Source organism: Danio rerio, chromosome 13 (assembly GCF_049306965.1).
Source record: "Danio rerio strain Tuebingen ecotype United States chromosome 13, GRCz12tu, whole genome shotgun sequence".
In the NCBI taxonomy this organism is placed as follows: domain Eukaryota; kingdom Metazoa; phylum Chordata; class Actinopteri; order Cypriniformes; family Danionidae; genus Danio; species Danio rerio.
The window spans coordinates 12876151-12897881 of NC_133188.1; the positions used below are offsets into that span (position 1 = coordinate 12876151).

At 35.2% G+C, this 21731-nt stretch overlaps 1 protein-coding gene across 1 annotated transcript; it reads left to right on the forward strand.

Annotated features, from left to right (window-relative positions):
• The first annotated feature begins 716 nt into the window (after positions 1-716).
• dapp1 (dual adaptor of phosphotyrosine and 3-phosphoinositides) lies at positions 717-21456 on the forward strand. Its single transcript, NM_001017691.1, is given in 9 exon segments — positions 717-848; positions 3613-3735; positions 8990-9123; positions 9212-9342; positions 15589-15636; positions 15897-15959; positions 16035-16120; positions 18589-18676; positions 20748-21456. Coding segments are annotated over 9 exon segments (753 nt in total). The 5' UTR covers positions 717-792; the 3' UTR covers positions 20772-21456.
• Positions 21457-21731: the final 275 nt, after the last annotated feature.

Consider the following 21731-nt stretch of genomic DNA (forward strand, 5'->3'; position numbering starts at 1 on the left):
ATGATTTTTCAGTATTCTTTCCACCACTGTTAATATTTACTTTTGTGGTGAGCACTGTAATAAGCAGATAAAGTGTACACTGTAAAAAAATGTCTGTGATTTTAAAAAGTAAAAATGCTATGGTAAAAATCCACAGCCTGTAACAGTAAGTTTCCCTAATATATACAGTTAATAACCGTAAAATGTCTCAGAATTCCCTGTATTACACTTTTTATGCCTTTTTAGGGTTTTTTGAGTTTCTTGAGTTGTGCACATTGAAGCTTTAAATCTAATGTTGATAAATAATGTAAATTGCATTAAATTTATGTCTGTCACCATGATGGTATTTAGAAGTAGTGTGAATGAATGACACTGAGCATCATAGCTACTGTATGTTTCTCACCTGCTTATGGTTATTGTGTTTTTGTCTGTGTAACAAGTTGTGAAGATGTTAGTACTTCAAAACATTCCAGGGTAAAAAAAAAAAAAAACTATCATCAATATTCTGTGTAGTTATGTTGATTAAATGCATGCATGTTTTGTCATGAGGTAAGTAAAAAATTTGCCGCGTTGCTGAAATCTGTGGAGAATGGTTAAGAGATGTGGTGAGTGTACCATGAAAACAAGTGCAAATCAGCTCACGCTTCTTCCCTATTTTATAATGACATTAGTCAATGGGCGGATCTTTCTGACTTCCCTGTGCTGTCGCTTTTGACTGTAACATTACGTGCAGACTGTTTGACTTCGACCTGAACGGAGATTAGACGGGCAGATTCTCTCTCTCTCTCTCATTGACGGGGACGGGGAGCAAGCATGAGCGTCAGTTCAACACGGAGCAGCGAGGACATCGACGAGCTTGAAGCTGTGAGGTGAGCTGGTGAAACTTAGTTTATTTTGTCAAACACTGACCAAAACTCATAATATATATATATATATATATATATATATATATATATATATATATATATATATATATATATATATATATATATATATATATATATATATATAACTTATTTTAACTCCTCTTGATGAACTTGTTTTAGATTGGGTTGGTTTTTATCCCCACATGTAGACTTAATAATATAATTTCAGAAAAGTATTCTTTGCAATATATTAGCGGCCAATGATTATCAAAGTACATTGTTTACAGTAAAGCTATGTTGTTGTTTTGAAGTCATTTGCATGCAGCTCCAAACCGAATATTCAAAGTAGCGTGATAAACCATATAAAGACCGAGTCATAAGTTGTCACTGACAATTGTGCGAATATAAAACCAGCTTACCTCAATTTGTTTCAGTAGCTTTCTAGGTATGTTGCCTTGGTTCATCCCTCGATAGCCTATAGTAAGTAGCTTGAATCACCTGTGGAGAAAAAAACGAGGAAAACAAAAAACATGAAAGGCACAGTCGTGTTTTAAAGATCAATTAGTAAAGTTATACAAGTAGGTTTATTGCTGAGGTTCGCGTCAGTGAAAGAACGAGGAAATATTTATCTAACTTTCCACGTGATAACAATAAGCACATTAAATGTTATGTCATTAGATAAACCAGTTGCCAGAACTTAGTCCTGGTGGCCTGGAGAGTTTAGCTACAACTTCCTTTAGCACACATGCCTAGAAGTTTCCAGTATACATGGAAAGAGCTTGATTTGCTGGGTTAGGTGCGTCTAATTGGGGTTGGAACTAAACTGCAGGAAATCTGCCCTCCAGGACCGAGTTTAGTCCCCCTGCAAATTGCAATAAACCATTACGCTTTTATATGAAATAAAAATAAATCTTATCATGTTTATTACTTTAAAGAAGACAGGACCAATGTTTTTTTTATTTATTCACCTGTACCGCTAGGCCTAGTAAATTAGTTATTACTAAAACAGAAAAATTTGCCATAATTTACTCACCCTTTATTCATTCATTCATTTTCTTGTCAGCTTAATCCATTTATTAATCCAGGATTGCCACAGCAGAATGAACCGCCAACTCATCCAGCACAGTTTTACACAGCAAATGCCCTTCCAGCCACAATCCATCTCTAGGAAACATCCACACAAACACACAATTTAGCCTACCCAGTTCACCTGTGCCACGTGTTTGAACTTTGGGGGAAACCGGAGCACCCGGAGGAAACCCACGCTAACGCAGGGAGAAACCCACAGAAACACCAACTGAGCCGAGGTTCGAACCAGTGACCCAGCAACCTTCTTGCTGTGAGGCAACAGCACTACCTACTGCGGCACTCTTTCGCCCTACTCACCCTGTAGTTCTTTCAAAACAGATTGAGTTTTTGATAGTTTTTTCCAGTGCCATCTGAAATATTCTTCTTTAAGCGTTTTCTCAGGCTCCTGTGTATAGGTTTAGTAATGTAACTTTTAGTAATGTCACTCATAGGTCATTTTATTGTATTTACTTATTTTTTTTAAGTGAAAACAGAACAAACTCATCGGAGGCTGGCAAAAGTAGATCTTCAGTACATTGCTTTGCAAAATAAATATTTATGTCCTCAAATCAAGATACGATTACTTGAGAGGCAAAATGAAGACATTAAATCATGTTTTCTACAACACTGGAAAAAATTAAGTGTGCTTCTGCTTAAAACAAGAGCAAATTAAAGTATTATTTTTACAATCATTCATTCATTTTTTTTTCAGCTTAGTCCCTTTATTAATCCGGGGTCGCCACAGTGTAATGAACCGCCAACTTAGCACGTTTTTATGCAGCGGATGCCCTTCCAGCCGCAACCCATCACTGGGAAACATCCACACACACTTATTGACACTCATACACTATGGACAATTTAGCCTACCCAATTCACCTGTACCACATGTCTTTGGACTGTGGGGAAAACCGGAGCACCCGGAGGAAACCCACGAGGACGCTAAGAGAACATGCAAACTGACCCAGCCGAGGCTCGAACCAGCGACCTTCTTGCTGTAAGGTGACAGCACTACCTACTGCGCCACTGCGTCGCCCGATTATTTTTACATTGAAATTTAATTTAATTAACCAACAATTTCATACTGTTAATGTGAATATACAATCAATTAACATATCAATAAACAAACAAAAAGACAAATGTATAATTTGTGAATAGGGTGATTCTGTATTACAGCGAGAATCGAATAAACATCATCAATGGAAAATACTATTTTTACAGCCATACATAAAACATCCATATATATTAAAGTAATTGAGATGAACACATGAATTGAGATCAGACAAAATTACTTTCTTAATGCAAAAAAACAAATAGACAAAAATAAGATACTATTAAAATTGTCAATGGTCCGATGAATAGCAGTTGCTTCTGGTTTTATGAAGGTATAAATAATGTATAAATGTGGACTTTTTTATACTTCATTTTCTATGCAATATTTTATTGTTTACTGTATCGTTAAAAATGAAATATTCTGCTTCAACTATTGTACTCTTTGCTCATCAACGTAAACTATGTAATGACAATTCAGGCACATGTTCACAATTACTCTGGTTTTAAACTATGAATGTATTGAGAGATGAGCAGATGTACAGTATGTGTGTGTGAGAAATGTTATATTGTGTTATGTGGATGCCGACATAAATAACACCTTAAAGCAAGGTTTTATGTTAAAATGTCTACTCTCTTTCTTTCTCTGTAGCTGGTATCATTATGATTTGTCCCGGCATGCAGCTGAAGCTCTTCTCCTTTCGAATGGGGTGGATGGGAATTTTTTACTCAGAAACAGCAACAAGGGTGTTGACTGCTTCGCCTTGTCTGTACGGTAAGAAGTGTCCTCTTTGGATGTCGCCTAAGCTGAATCGCTTTGAGACAAAAGTCCAGTATGCAGAATGCACAAAATATACTTGAACGTTTTCATTGTGTGTCCTCAATTCAGTCGATGAAGAAAAAGTTCTGCCAAAATACATTCAATTTACCTTAACAGTACATGGCAAAACATATTAAAAGTGTTGTATTATCATTTAGTGAATATAAAATATCTTTTACAGCAAATAAAGTCGCACATTATACTTTTAAGAGGGTTTTAATTTTTGTTTTGGAGTATTACAAGTGCCATTAAATTGTGAATTATATCATCCGTTTCACATCAATAAATTTCTCAGTGTTTCAAATGAGTCAGTTGAAGATTCATTATCTCCAAACCCTTTCAATTGTGTGAGCCTGCTCTGATTAGCAGGATGGTCCAGTCCAGATTTTACAGCTGATGTCAAAATTGTAGGACAGTAACAATAATATAGATTTTAGAGTATCTATTAGAGCTTGAATGTGGCGTCTCTGTATTTGTTGTACACATTTAGCTATGAAATGCAATCTAATATGTAGGTTTGGTCTGTGAAGTCTGTGTGATTTATTTAAGTATATTTTTGTACATTAATTCATTCATTTATTCATTATTCTTTGGCTTAGTCCCTTATTTATCAGGGATCGACAGAGTGGAAAAAACCGCCAACTATTTTGGTATATGTTTTACATAACTGGGGTGACACCCACACATTCTCGCATCCACACATACACTCATACACTAAGGCCAATTTTGTTTACCCAATTCACCTGTAGCGCACGTCTTTGGACTGTGGGGAAAACCGGAGCACCTGGAGGAAACCTACGGGAACATGCAAGAACATGCAAAGTCCACACAGAAATGACTACTGGTCCAGCTGGGATTCGAACCAGTGACCTTCTTGCTGTGAGGTGGCAGTGCTAACCACTGTGCCCCTCATGTACAGTACATCAAAGTGAAAATAGATATTGACTTTCATTTTGCACATCATTCCCTTGTAGCAAACTAATGGTTGTGGTTAATAATATTGTGGCAGTAAAAGGACCTCCTCTTTAAACATGAAAGCAAATGGTCAGACTATTTGAAGATTTCCAAAAAAAACAATTGTGGTTTATTTTCCACAGATTAATCGGTCATCTTAACAATAGCAACGTGCGCTAGCAAAATAAACACTGTGAATATAGATTCCACAGACTTTAAGCATCATTGCATACACTGCAAAAAATGCTTTTCTTACTTAGATTTTTTGTCTTGTTTCTAGTCCAAATATGTAACAATTCCTAAATCGAGAAGAATTTTCTAGACAAGCAAAACATACTGTCTTGTTTTGAGAAATAATATGCCAATATTAAGTGAGTTTTTCCGTAAAACAAGCAAAGTAATCTGCCAATGGGGTAAGCAAAATAATCTTGTCAAAAGAAAAAACAAGATTAATTTGCTTACCCCATTGGCAGATTATTTTGCTTGTTTTACGGAAAAACTCACTTAATATTGGCATATTATTTCTCAAAACAAGACAATTTGTTTTGCTTGTCTAGAAAATGCTTCTTAATATAAGAAATTTTAGATATTTAGACTAGAAATAAGACAAAAAATCTAAGCAAGAAAAGCATTTTTTGCAGTGTATAAACAATTTTGAAAAACATTTATGCTGCTTATTTTTGTTGTTGTATAAATCCTGAATTGATTCACAAAAATGGCATTCATTAAAGACATTATTTGAAACATTTTTGTTTTTAATTACTTAGCGAATTTTTGAATGGATACTATGTGTAATATCTTCAGCTAAACATACTGTAGGTACAGAAAGTATTCAGACCCCTTTAAATTTTCCACTTTTTGTTACATTTTAGCCATTTGCTAAAATCAAGTTTATTTTTTTCCTCAATGTACACACAGCACACCTTATTGACAGAAAAACACTGAATTGTTGACATTTTTGCAGATTTATTAAAAAAGAAAAACTGTAATATCACATGGTCCTATAGTAATTAGACCCTTTGCTCAGTATTTGGTAGAATTACCCTTTTGATGTAATACAGACATATCAAGTCTTTTTAGGAAAGGTGCAACAAGTTTTTCACACCTGGATTTGGGCATCCTCTGCCATTCCTTCTTGCAGATCCTCTCCAGTTCTGTCAGGTTGGATGGTAAACGTTGGTGGACAGCCATTTTGGGTTTCTCCAGAGATGCTCAAACGGGTTTGAGGTGCTTTCACACCTGTGAATTGATTCATTTGTTCCGAAACAGGGATTAAAATTGTTACAATGTTGCTCTTTGTTCTTAGTGCGGTTCGCTTACACACAGCAAAGTTTCTAAACGGACCAAAAGAGCTAAAACAAGTCACGTGTGAGTAAACTCTCCTCACATTGGTCAAAGTTTCAAGGTTCATTTAGCAGAGTCCTGCTCAGCTGTCATGCGTCCTTATTTTAATTTATGACGATGAGCAATAGACGTTATAAGCGAAAATCTGCGCTTTCATTTTGAATGGTGACACCCACAGATGCCATCACTAAATGTGGAGCAGGGGTAAGATTATCTCATACACAGCAGTTGGCTTATGCATCATAGGCTTTACATTATAAATAGAAATAGATAAACTACTGCAGTTCGGTCTATTTTCCTAACTCATAAACAGCTCTGGTTAATAGTTCAGCATGCTTTCACTTTCGTATTTTACATGAAACGCACAATTACCGGTAGGAATGACCTCCCACCCTACTCATCATTCTCTGTTCATAAAGCCGTTTATGCCTGCCTTTTACATATCCATAATACACTGTGATATCGCCGGGCTCGGATCGTATCGCTTTCTCACTACAATCAATCTGCTCCAGAGTTCGTTTTTTATTCGAGCCGAGACCACCTCAGTCAGGCGATCTCAGAGCGATCGTTTTGGCGCGGAGCCAAGCACGATTGCTGGATTCACATATGCCAAACCGGCCGCGCTAACTGGGCAAACGAGACAACAAAAGTCTAGGTGTGAAAGCACCCTGAGTCAGGGCTCTGGCTGGGCTATTCAAGAACAGTCACAGAGTTGTTGTGAATCCAATGTCTTGTTGGAAGGTAAACCAAGGTTTTCATCCAGTATATTCCTGTACCTGGCCGCATCTTTCCCTTGATTGCAACCAGTTGTTGGGACTGTATAGTTTGCTCTACACATACTGTTTAATATTAAGGCCACAAAGGTCTATATTGGTCTTATCGGGCCAGATAATCTTATTTCTCCCCATCTTTGAGTCTTAGGTGTTTTTTTAAGTCTCTTGCACAGGGGAAAGGCTTCTGTCAGGACACTCTATATAAAGCCCTGACTCTTCAGGACTGCAGTGATGGTTGACTTTCTACAACTTTCCCCCATCTCCCGATTGGATTTCTGGAGCTCAGCCATAGTGATCTTTGGGTTCTTCTTTACCTCTCTCACCAAGGCTCTTCACCCCTGATAGTTTGACCAGCTCTAGGAAGGGCTCTGGTCATCCAAAATGTCTTCCATTTAGGGTTATGAGGCCACTGTACTCTTCAGAATCTTAAGTGCAGCAGAAATGTTATGTAACCTTGGTCAGATCTATGCTTTCCTACAATTCTGTCTATGAGGTCTTCTGGCAGTTCCATGATTCACACTTGCTTTGACAATCATTGTGAGCTGTAAGGTCTTATGTATACAGGTGTGTGACTTTTCTAATTAAGTCCAATCAGTATAATCAAACACAGCTGCACTCAAATGAAGGCATAGAACCATTTCAAGGATGATCAGAAGAAATGGACAGCACCTGAGGTAAATTTATGAGTGTCACAGCAAAGGGTCTAAATATGATATTATGGTTTTTCTTTTTTAATAAACCTGCAAAAACGTCAAAAGGATTTCTAAAATATATAGAGCAATAATTAATTCTAGAGGACTCTCAACAGACTATATAAGTTTAAATTGGGAAAATGATTGGGCATTATTCTGAATCAAGACCAATGGGATAAAATATGTGCACACCTCAACAAGCTCAAGAATGTGGCGTGAGTTTTGTTGGAAAAATGTATTTAGATTCTTTATTACACCAAAAATGAAATCATAAAAAACGGGGACTACTCATCCTTGTTGGAGGAACTGTGGGGTAAAAGAGGCACATCATGCGCATATATTCTGGCAGTGCTCAAGAATGAATAGTTTTTGGGAAATAGTGCGCTCCGCCATCAAGGATATTTTTGATATTCGTATTCCTAGATCATCTGAAGTACTTTATCTAGGAGATACTCCGATTAATCTTAAAAAAAAAGATAAATATATATTTAAGATATTTTTGGCAACAAGTAAAAAAGCTATAACCCAGAAATGGTATAAAGAAGAGCCACCATCTAAAGATGAATGGTTCAAAATGATAGCAGAAGTTAAGGATATGGAAAAAATGACACATGCACTTCGATTACAATTAGAGACCTTTGGAAAGAAATGGAGTAAATGGCTGGCTTTCTCCTCAACAACAATATAATTATTTATAATTGAAGATTTACATAATTCTAGAAGTTATGTACAATTTAAAAAATATGTTTAGCAGTCTAATTATATTTTATTTTATATGTATTTATTTATTTTGATGAGGTTAATTTAATATTTGTATGCATGTATGTATATAGATACACATGCGTGGAATGGATGTATTTGCCTATATAAATGTGTATACATATGTATATTTATGTATCGATGTATTTTTTTATTTGTTTGTTTTGTTCCCACTGGTTATATGTTCCTGAAAAATCAATAAAAACTAAGTAAAAATATAAAAATAAAAAACTGCAAAAACGTCAACAATTCAGTATTTTTCTGTCAATATGGGGTGCTGTGTATAAGAAATAAGAAAGAGTGAAAAATTTAAGGGGGTCTGAATACTTTTCGTACCCACTGTATCTGAACTTTTTTTTTTGTAACAATGTAGGATGTCACCATAAGATGTGTCATGTTCTTTTGACCTTTTATTTAGTAAACCAAAGTCAAACGATGGACCAATGTGCTTTTTCTCTTAGCCCCCTTTTTTCCGTTTCTCTTAAATTCTGAGACTTTTTGGTTTACAAGTTTTTCAGTTCCCTTTTCTCTTATAAGCGTCAGTTGTGATGCTCACTGTTGCCTTGCATCTTTAAAATGACATTGTTACTCTCTCTGTGGAAGGTATAAATCGGAAGCTGACTCACAAAGCCCATCTCACATCTCTGTGACAGATTGATTTGTTTTTCATGTCCACGCTTTTTTCAGAGCAAAGGATTCAGTGAAACACTTTCATGTCCGCCGGCAGTTTGGCAGATATTCCTTTGGCTTCAATGAATTTCCTTCCCTACAAGATTTTTGCAGTCACCTAGCCAATCAGCCCTTGCTAGGCAGCGAGACAGGTTGGTGGTGCGCTTTTAATTTACAAACTCAGCACTGCTTTTCAGTGGCATAGTGACCTTGTTTTCTTTTTCACTCCTGCAACCAAAGGAAATCTGATAGTGCTGCGGTTCCCATATCCACGGCAAGTGGAAGAGCCATCGATTTATGAGACGGTGTGTGTGCATACTGCCATGCAGACTGGCCGACATGAGAATGACCTGGTGCCTAATGCTCCAGCAGTAAGTCAAATTCAAAGCATACCAATACACATGAATCAGCAGCAGAAAATAATCTGCAGCCTGCAGTTGAAGTCCAGCTGCATTTTCTGTATTCATGACAGGGTTTCTGCAGATTTCACCAAGTCAGATTTAAGACTTTAAGACCAGTTGGAATTAAATTTCAGACTTAAAGTTTTTTTCTCATGGCCTGTGGAAAAGTTTTTTACTTGCCCCATTAAAAAAAATCATATGTAGTTATTTCTTAGACATATTTTAAATGTGTTAAACAAGCACACTAAAGTTATAAACACATATACTTTTAATTAGGATAATTTTCCTATATATTATATTAACTTAAATCGATGCATAACAGTCTGTCCATGTCCGTGACCTCACCAGGTAGTTACAAATACATGTTACTCAACTGTTATTGTTAAACAACTGTTAAACAAACGTTATTGTGAGAAAGCGAATTAACCCATATTGGTAAATAGAGTTCATACATTTTGCCTCTGTTAAAAGATTTGAGATGGATTGTTGGAACTTAGGAAAAAAGGCCAGTTTAAATTACTAACCTCACTCACCTATGAGTGAATTTAAGGGCCCTCTTATACACCCAGCGCAATAAGGCGCAAGACGTGTTTGGCACGATTTGTTGCTATTTTCAGATCAGCACAACCCTAATTTTCCTGTTTAGCGCCACTTTGTTTAAATAGCAAATCCATTTGTGCCACTTTGTGGACTCATGGGTGTGTTAAGGTGCATTGTTGATGCGTTGCTATTTTGAGAAACTGATATAGACTGCACCGTTGACCAACTAAAAGCTTGTCTAAAGTCAGACACAGTGTGTACTTAATACACGCAGGATGTATAGCAATGCACAAAAAAAAATCTATGAAAAAAAAATAAAGGATTAAAATGTTACAAAAATTATTTTGTAAAATAAAAAACCTTCATGTCCGGGGGTCGTTTTTCAGTTTATTCATGACATGCTCGTCATCTGATGGTCAACTATCGCTGTAGCCACTGAGATAGTAGCCTGCTTTTATTTATTTTATATGTTTGGTGATTTTTGTACTGTGTTGATGGATGAGATGTCTGTCTGTTTTTATTAAAACAGCAGTTAAACCTGCTGAAAAACAGCATTCATGCTGAGTCAGGCCCGATTATCTTTTAATCTTTTCCTGTTTAAAAATTAAAAATAAACAAATAAATAAATTAGCATTTTTATTCTGATGTTATCAATATTATGAGTATTACTTATTATATGCATATTTATATTTGTTTTAATAAAAACAAGTTTAGATTTGTCCACCTGTTGGGTTTTAGAATTGTATGCGTCACCTTATGGGGCATAAGAATTGGAAGTGTGTTTGGATATAACTCAGTTTTTTGACCAGACTTCGTTATTATTGTTCATTTATTCATTTGCTAGAAATTAAAACTGAATTAAGTTTTGAAACAAATCTTTGCTCTTAACAAACGAAATTAAATATGTAGGCTAATGGATGTCTTTATTGGAGTGCGTACAACATAGTTTCCTCATTTACGAAAGTAAAGGAGTAAAAGAAAGAAAAAGTAAAGATGCTGAATGGAGGAGGCTCATTCTTTATCCTTGCGCTGCAGATGGTCTATTTAACTGTTTTCTCGCTACTGAAGCATTCAGTTTTTCAACTAGCAAAGTCTGCTATGTAAATAGCGAATGCGCCATGGTACGACGCAACTGACTCTTAAAGGGAATGGGAGATGAGACTCTAATTGGTTTAAAGCATGTTATGCTAAAAACACACTTATAACTCATAATGGGCTCTATTTTAACGGTCTAGGCGCAAAGTGCAGGGCACAAAAGCATTATGGGCGTGTCCTAATCCATTTTTGGTATTTTAAATGCTGGAAAAAATATGCTCTGCGCCCCGCGCATGGTATAACTGGTGTGTTTTGAGAATAAACCAATCAGAGTCTCATCTCCCATTTCATTTAAGAGTCAATTGCGTCGCTCTATGGCGCATTTGCTATTTACATGGCAGACTTTGTAAGTGGAAAAACTGAACACTTTAAAACAGTGAAGAAAAAGTTAAACATATTGCATAAAAAATAAGCCTCCTTCATTTGGCCTTTACTTTCACTTTCTCTCTTTCGTGGATAATGAAATGGTATCGTATGCTCTCCACTGAAGACATGCATTAGCCTACATAATTAACTTAGTTTGTTAAGTGCAAAGATTTGTTTCAAAACTGTTTCTAAATTCAGTTCTTATTTCTAGCAAACGAATAAATGGACAAAAATAACGAAGTGTGGTCAAAAAACTGAGTTATATCCAAAGACACGTCCTGTGCCCCATATTGTCCAAAACCTGACAGGTGGGCAAATCTAAGCAAATATAAATATGCATATAATAAATAATACTAATGATAAAAAGAATTTACAAAAGCAACTTATAGTGAACAAACATCCTGTATGTATTAAGCAATGTGTAAGCAAGGCGTACAACTGATGTGCTCTGCGCTGGACTTTAGAACTGCTTTCATCTGGTCTATTGAGCAGTCTATTTTCATTCCTCAAAATAGCTACGCACCAATAATGCGCTAAACACACCTCTTTTCTAGACTGAAACACTCATGAGTCCACAAAGTGGTGGAAATAGATTTGCTATTTATACAACATAGCGGGAAACAGGAAAATTAGGGTTGCTTTGGTCTGAAACTAGCAACACTTCGTGGAAACACGTCTTGCGCCTTATTGCACCAGGTGTATGATAGGGCCCTAAGAGAATAAGCACAACCCAGTTAGACCATGTGCCGTGGCGCTAACTAGACTTTGCGCCTAGATCACTAAAATAGAACCCTAAGACTTTTAAGACCTTTTTAAAGTAATTTTAAGACTTTTTGAGACCCCATGGACTGCATGAGGGCAATTAAAAGATATATTTGACATTAAATGTATCTCATCTTAAACTTAAATTTAATCAAGTATTTTAAGTTGAAACAAGCTGCATCTAGCATATGTATTGTAAGAAAATTATGAGGATGTCTTGAAGATCTCTGTGAAGAAGTTTATTCAGCTTAGCAGACTCAAAGTTCAGTACATGGCAATCCCCTATGTTTAGCTGAGTCAGAATGAACCCTAATCATTCTTAAACGCAAACCTTTAAAGTAAATGAAGTTGGTCCATGGCTATCATAACAGCTGAGACACCCCATTGTCAATCGTGCTGAGGCAACAAAACTGCTGACTTTTCTATAATCATTTAGTACTTTTGGGAAATGAGATTTAACACACAATTTGGAGTGGAAGTTGGGTTGAGGCAGACTTATTTTGTGCACCATTGCCACATTGTTTAATTGTGCTGCTCATAGATACAGGGTTTTTAAACATGTGCAAAGTAGACTAAATAAGCTATAGAAATGTTGAAAAAATAAGGAGGAATTTATAACAGGATAGGGCTGTTGTGTACTGACAAAAATACATATTGTTGATTACTGTTCTTGTTCTTATAATAATGATTATTAAAATATGACTTATAGAATACATACAAAGAGTTTCTATTATTTTTCAATATGAATGATTATTTTTCACTTATTTATTAGACATAAATCAAAACCAACAGCTACAAAGTGTATCAGAGCTTTATAAACACAGCATTACCACCTTTAAATCAAAGCATAAAAAGCAAGAGGACATTGGACAAAAACACAAGGTACAAGGCATTACTTTAAAGAGAAAAAACTTTAAGGCATCCCAATTGGCACAATCAACCTCACAATGATGGATAGACATAACTGATTTAACTGTTGATTCTCTCATTTAAATGGAAAATATGCATATATGCACAGTTTTTTTTTTTTGTGTATACAACACCTATTTCTGGTGATTTTTTTAGGTGTGGGTAGAGCTAAATATATATTTTGGCAAATTTTCTATTTGATCACTGCAACTCTTCTCTCTAATTATTTAAAAGAAAAGTTGAATGAATTTGAACAGTTTAGTTACACAATTGATCTTCCCTCATGAGTAAATGAATAAATTATTTACTTCCAACTTCCCATTTTTTGCAGTCTGTAAAGAGTAATACAAAGTACAAACGCAATTCGGCCATTTGATTCATGAGTGCAGCAGAAACACGTGATTGGTGTTTAATGACCATTTTGACTAATTATTCTCCACCTCCAGGCTTATTAATAAAAAAAGAAGTTTGTAATTCAGCTAAAGTTCAGCTAACGCTGTCAACTTATTTCAAGAGTTCACACATGGATATTGTCTGATAATAATAGCAGGTTTGTCATGCTGTCCTAGGAGAGGGGCTCCTGCCCGGTCAATGAGCATGTAAGGGGGTTCGAGATCAGGTAGTTCTCGAGCGTTCACCCTGGTAAAAAAGCAAAGAATGAGATAGGGTAGATGGGTGGATTCTTCAAAAAACAAAGATAAGTGAGTAATGCTAGAGTTAATCCGATTGGTTTGCCAATGTTGATGAGAGACCAGCTGCGATCTTTCATATCACGTGCTCCTCTCAGAATTAGTTTGTGAAACTTCCTTTCTCAACACCCCCATAGATGAGACGTATTAACCAAATAATTTAGATTAGTTAAGATTTATTGAATGTTAAATAATCTATGAGCTCTTCAGCAATTCAGAGGTAAACTGTAAGAATGTTTCAGAAACGTGCAAGTGAAAAAACTAAACAGTGAATGTTTAACATTCTGTTCATTCCAGCAGTTCTGAACAAAGAAAAAAAATCTCAGTTGCCCTTTGAATCTTGAAACACTGTAAAAAAATCCAACTTGAAAAAAGTTACATGGGACTTTTTTTGTTTGTTTGGCAAAAATCAGAAAAAATGGCTGTACAACTACATTTACCACGTTTACTAATTCAACATTTTCTTCATTGCATTAAAAAGATCAGTTTTGTGAGCAAACCTTTGCAAGTTTACCCAATAAAAGTTTTTACCAACTTGTTACTTTACCTCACTTGTAAAAATAAAGGTTGCAGTATTTCTAAACCTAACAACAACGACAAAAATAATAGTAACACCAATAATAAAATTGATGTCATTATTATTAAAAAACAAAAACAAAATACTACTGCAATAAAGCTGATGTAATTTGAGATTTTTATTCATTTATGTTTATCTTTTTCACAGCTGCAGAAAGCCTTTTAATGTGAATTTTTCATATTACATTTACTTAATTCGCTCTACAAATAGAAACACTTCTATTTCTTAAGAGCATGTGGACTCTTAATTTGTATTTAACTGTTATGTATATGTATGAAAGTGTTTTCCTAACAAAAAAGAAAAATTTAAATGTCTAAAAAATCTAAAAATAAATTGAACTTTCAAAACAACTACCCAAAATATAAAATTAAACACTCAAACAATCAAATAATAAATCAAAATGCATTCATAAATGAGAAATCAAATGTATTGGATATTTAATTTTCATTAATAACTCAGTAAAATCCTGTAATAATTAAATGACAAATCAAATGCTCAAACTACCACCTCCTGGTTCTCCCTATTTACACACACACACACAGCTGGAAGCTCATGATTGACTGATTACTAATATCATTTGTTCTTATTTGTTCTTATTTGAGATCATTGATCTTAAACCTGACACGATAAAAACGTATATGTTTTGATGTTATTTTAATCTCCTCTACATATAATCATGTTGAAATAATGGTTTCACTATTATGTGTTTCCAATATTTGCATATTAACATCTACGTTGATCCTGGAACATAATTTTTGTTCAAAAATGTAATCCACACCTAAACTCTAGCCCTAAACCCAACAATAACCGTAAATTATTCCCAAAATCACAGTTAATAATAGTTGGATAACAATAATGTAGAAGTGCATAAACCTGAGCTTAAACTATAAACGTATCCCTTAATTCTGATTGGCTGATGGGAATGTTGTTCCAGGATCAACGTAGATGTTAATCCAACAACATGTCCAACTTGATGAAATCAGGTTGGTGGCCCTTTGGAACACTCGTTTAATTGTTGAGATGTTTTTTTTTTTTTTTTTTTTTAAAGTGACACATTTTTCTCTTATATTTAATCTGGCTGCATTTTCATCATTATTTGCTGCTATTTTATCAGACTCAACTTTCGAAACAACGTTCATCAGAAATCAACTATTAGCTCAATATCTGGTTAAAAACAAATATTTGCATGCAATGAGTGGCATTTATCTCTGTATTTATCTCTAAGTAGTACTGTCTCTTCTTCTGAAATTTTTTAATGTGGGTTTATGTTGTCAACAGCTCGGAACTAAAGAAGGTTATCTGGTTAAGCAAGGAGCATTTGTCAAGGTAAGCTGTGCTATAAGTGTGTTACTATATACTGTATTATTCTTCTCTTCTTATTGTGCTGTGATGCCTAGTCATTTTTCCCCTAAGGTATCAATGAGTAATCTTGGTCTATCCAGTGTATTGACAGTTATTATAATTTCTAATCACGTCTAGCAGTGAATGCCAGTTTCAAGCTATTAAGGCAAATAGTGACTGGGTTAGACTGGATCTAAATAAACATGTTAGCTGACTGGATTCTTCTTTATTTGCTTTCTGGGCAGAACTGGAAGCAGAGATGGTTCACACTGAATAGATATGAACTGAAATATTTCAAGGACAAAATGGTAGGTGCATGTACTATATAAAGTAAGATTTATAATTAGGTAAGAATTTTTTATCTCACAGAAAACTCTTTTTAGTTTGTGGAGCCGATTCGGACCCTGGACCTGACGGAGTGCTCTGCTGTCCAGTTTGATTACAGTCAGGAGAGGGTCAACTGCTTCTGGTAAGACATTTATCATAGACCTACATTTGAGATATCAGAGCTCTGTATTATCTCCATAATCAGGTTTGACGTATTGAGTATCCGAGATTGGCGAAATTTTAGTAAACATGCTTTCATTTTGTTTGGTTGAGAAATTATAATTAGCTGTATTTTCTGGTGAAGAAGAACTCTTTAAATGAACAAAGTTGACTCTATTGTTACTTGATTATTGTACTTTTGATAGCATCAGGCATGTGTAAAAAGGGATATTTAAATTGATCCATTTCAACTTCTTTAAATACAAGCTGCAGATTCTGCTTGAAATAAACAGATGCTTAAAACAGACAAGCTATCACATTGCTGCGGATCATAGATCAGGGATGTCAAACTCAGTTCCTGGAGGGCCGCAGCCCTGCACAGTTTACTTCCATCCCTACTTCAACACACTTATCTGGCTGCATTTACACTGCATGATTCAAATGACTCAATTCCGATTTTGTACTCATGTGGCACAGATCAGATGTGGCCCATGTACAGTTGAAGTCAGAAATTAATAGCCCCCCTTTGAATTTCTCTTTCATATTTCTCAAATGATGTTTAACAGAGTAATAAAATTTTCACAGTATGTTTGATAATAGGAGAAAGTCTCATTCATGTTATTTTGGCTAGAATAAAAGCAGTTTTTAATTTTTTATTAACCATTTTAAGGTAAAAAAAATATCCCTTTTAAGCTAATTTTTTGACAGTCTACAGAACAAACCATCGTTATACAATAACTTGCCTAATTACCCAATCCTGCCTAGTTAACCTAATTAAGCCTTTGAATGTCACTTTAAGCTGTATTGAAGTGTCTTGAAAAATATCTAGTAAAATATTATTATTATTATTATAATATTTCAGTTATTAGAAATTAGTTGCACGCCTGCACGCATGCACACACACGGGAAAAAAATTAACAGGGGGGCTAATAATTCAGGGGGGGCTAATAACTCTGACTTCAACTGTACGTGTAAGCAAAAAACAAATCACATGGATTCCGATTTACTCAAACCAGTTTCAGGCCTTGTTCATACAGTAAGTAAAAATGTATCTAATATGAATCAAATCCGTGCCCTCATATCTGCAGTGAAAGCAGATTGTAAGAAATTAGGAAGGTAATGCTGACTCGCAGGGGGAGTATCACAATGGAGTGTCAGTCAAAACACTTGAAGCAAGATCCATTTCTTTGGGTTTTATTTACCAATGCCAGTACATACTCTCCACATGGTATAAGGCTGGTTTCTAAATCATAAATACATAAAGACCAAACAAATAAATCAATTAACAAAACTCCATAAATAAGCAAGGAAAAACTGCATATACAAAACAATACCTCATAAATAAACACTACAAGAAAACATAACTCACATTTACACGCAGCCACAACAATTTTCTACACGTCACAAAGATTTTCTACACTGATAGATCAGATTTTCACCTGTCAATGCGAGTCACGCTAGATTAAAAACCGTAGCGAATGACGTCAACTCTGACGCTTTAATTTCGGAACAGACTTCAGCAGAGTCGCAAACCATAAATCTCATACATGAGGACTAATAAAGCTTTTATATGGTCATGTAGCACAAGTATTTAGGCAGAAAGAGAGCGAGAGAGTGCAACATCTGCCACAAAACCAATATAAACAAACTGTTGCATACATTACTTGCATAAATTACACTATGGACATTACATTAAGATGCTTACTGGTTTAAAAAGGCTTAGATTAAAAGAAGACGGCCAAATGAGAATTTTTCTCGCATAAACTTTACTTAAACAACTTGTCAAAAACAATAAAAAAAATAAACCCAGCAAACAGTAAGTAAGCCCAGCTCTTTGTTTTTCTTGCTCATTGCATCTTTGGCGTGTGCTGTGTAAATACAGACAATCAGATACGAGTCACTTTTAAAAGAAGATGTAAGCAGGTCATCAAAACAATCGGATACAGTCGCAGAATCGGAATTGACCATTCTGATCTGCAGTGTAAATGCAGCAAGGCTTTTCGTGTTGTGAGAGATGTCCTGTTTGTTTTTACATCTGAAACTTCTGCAGTTGTCCAAGCAGAAAATAACAGCCTATTTTTGGCAACTGAAAACATGTGTTGAATTGAAGAGTGGAAGTTGATGCTTTCAATATTAATTAAATGAAACAAAGTAAAACGTATACTGTACAATGACAAAGATATAATTACAGGATATAAGTAGGATGTAATGGCAGTCATAATATGTAATAGGACGTAAATGGCAGTCATAAATATTGTGCAGTTAACATCGTCTATCTGATTTTCCTAAATGTAAGTGATGCTCAGAAAAAGAGGAAGTACAGTCAGGAACTGCTATACATGGACTTCCTCCTGCCCACATATTTTCCGACGCTCAATTTCATGTTTTACTTCACTATTTATTGAGGATTCTTCATTAAACTTTTGTTTTTCCTTTGTCTTCTTCCTGTAGTCTGGTGTTTCCTGAGAGGACCTTTTATTTGTGTGCAAAATCCGGAGCCGAAGCAGATGAATGGATTAAAATACTACGATGGAAACTGGTAAGAGGAACCTGAAGTTAGCCATACAAAAAATCCACTATGAATAATCAATATATACATAATTTTTAACATTTCAAGTAGTGTCAATTATTTCTATTCAAGTGGAGTTCTTGTTAGTTCTTCGTTTAGTATTAAAAACCAATTGTAATACCTCAAGAGAACTTTACTGATAGTGAATGTCCAGGCATCACCCATATGCTGGACATATACCAGGCCATTTTAACATTAAATCTGTATGTAATGTATTTAACATTCTAGTATTGTTAGCATGCATTAAAGCATTAAAACAGCATAGACTTTTTGAATAGTGGTCTTATTAATTAGATTCATCAGACACTAACAGTTCATCATAAGATATTAATACCTATAAAATATAAGTTAATACTTAAAAGGTACCTATTTCAAAAATCATTTTTGAGTTTGGACAGAACTGTGTGTAGGTATAGTGTCCACATTTAGGAGTGATATAAACACAATAAGTCTCTTTATCCGAATTTACTGATGAAATAATAGGATCCAAATCCCTCCCATTTTGAGGCTCACCGCAACGTGCTGTAGGAGTGTAGTTTCCCCGCCCACAGAATTGATTGACAGTTGCGTCTCTGTCAACGCATATAATCATATTCACAGGACAGGACGTGAGCAAAGCAACCGGGAGTAAAAGATCTGTTTAGCTAAGATCTGTCAAAAGTTTCAATACATTCCTTGGTTTTTTTTAGCTTCGCTTTTAAACTGTAAAACTTTGGTCAAATGTTTTGGGTATCCTTCAACAAGCTTCTCACAATAGTTTGAAGGAATTTTGGCCCACTCCTCCTGACAGATTTGGTGTAACTGAGTCAGATTTGTTGGCTGTCTGGCTCGCACAAGCTTTTTCAACACTGTCCACATATTGTCTAGAGGATTGAGGTCAGGGCTTTGTGATGGCCACTCCAAAACATTTACTCTGTTGACCTTAAGGCACATTTTAACTAATTTGGCAGTATGCTTAGGGTCATGGTCTGTTTGGAAGACCCATTTGTGGCCAAGTTTTAATTTCCTGGCTGTTGTCTTGAGATGTTGCTTCAGCATTTCTACATAATGTTCTTCTTCATGATGCCATCTATGCTGTGAAGTGAACCAGTACCTCCTGCAGAAAAACAGCTCCACAACATGATGCAGCATTCCATACTTCACAGTTGGAATGGTGTTCCTAGGCTTGTAAGCTTTTCCTTTGTTCCCCAAATGTAACACTGGTCATTATGGCCAAACAGTTCAATCTTAGTTCCATCAGACCACAGTACATATCTCTCTAGAAATTGTTCTTTTTCCCAGTGTAATTTAGCAAATTTTAATCTGGCTTTTTTGTTGATTCTGGCTTGTTGATTTTCTCATGTTGTCACACAAGGAAGCAGTGTGCTTGAGGTTTTCCTTAAATACTATTCTACAGTTGTGCCTCCAATTAACTCAAATGTTGTCAATTAGCCAATCAGAAACTTCCAAAAACTTGAAACCACCATCTGAGCTTTTTCAGAGGCATAATATTCTTGTTGTATGTAAACTTGATTTTCAAGAAAGGTTATAACAATTTCTCAAAAATATCTCTCACTATTCTACTATTAAGCATAAAAGAAACAAATGTGACAATCCTAACTTACCTAAAAGAGAACAAGTTTAGTCACATTAACATCAGACTTTTTTTAACTGGTCATGTGCCTTTTTATACAGTGTTTGTAAACGTTTGGTTTCAACTGTATACTTTGGGGACATAACAATGAAAGTTTATTAAATCATCTAAGAAGAACTGGGCTAATTAACAGAATTTAAAAGATGAGAGTTGTTTGTGTGTGTTATTTGGGAGGTAGTTGACTCAGACTCGGTAATGCACCTTAACGTTGGTTGCTGACTGCCATTAAACAAAGAAGATTAGTTGGATCAACTGTGTTTGATTAGTGTTGGAGCAAAACTGTGCAGAGCTGCGGCCCTCCAGGAATCTAGTTTGAGACCTATGATTTAAACCAAGCAAGCAGGTTTATAGTATTAATTATAAACATCTCTCTTTCTTGTCTGTTCCTCCATCTTCTTGTATTTCCAGTCACAGGTAAAGAAAGGTAGATGATGTTCACCAAGAAGAAAAACTGGAGCAAAATAAGAGTCATGTTCAGTTGTGTTTGTGATTACACAAGATACAACAACTGCATCTGATGCCCTGTGATCTCCAATGGAGCAGTTATAAAGAGTCTGGAAGCTGTGTTGGCATTCTAACTGACAGTAGGTTTTTGTTTGTGTTTATGGATACTGAATTTTTTTCTTCTTCTCCAACCCAAGATATATTTGCAGCATGAAGATAAATGTTCCTTTAATAAGTGTCTGCTACCAAACATATCTACATAAACCCTTAATATATACAGTACATCGGAAGTAACAATGCTTTCAGAATAAGACCTTATAATGATGATGCATTTTTAAGCCATACTGGAAGTGTCCATCACTCTTGGTTTCACTGAAACAACATCTGTAAGTAAATCCATATAGAATCTGCGCAGAAATATCTGCAGATCCCATCAAGTCTTTATTTACTAGTGTAAATGGGTGTAAATATATATTTATTCAGTTTTTATATTCATTTCAGCAGTATGATTGAAAAATATGCAAATGTTTAAATGTTTTGTCTATAATAGAGTTTGTAAAGTACGATTTTCTGTCTTTTAGCAGCTATATTATACTGTTAGGACTTGCGTTTACCAAACAAGCGGATCTAATTGTATTTGCATTGTAAACATTAAATAAAAGCTAAAAAGTGATTGGTTTTGTATTTGATGGTTTAGGTTTTTAGTTACTATGCTCCCAAAATCATTCTGCAGATTTTTGCTAAACTTGTGCGCAGAAATTCTTGGCAGATTCTGTCTGGCTCTGCCTTTAAAATATTCCGACTGGCATTTTTGCAGAAAATAAGCTCTGCAGCCAATAAAAGGGGGGGCTGTGGTGTCTTAAAAAGTATTAAAAGTTGTTAAATCAATGTAGAGAAATTTAAGCCCCTTAAAAAGTATTTTGCAAGGTATTAAATTTTATATCATTT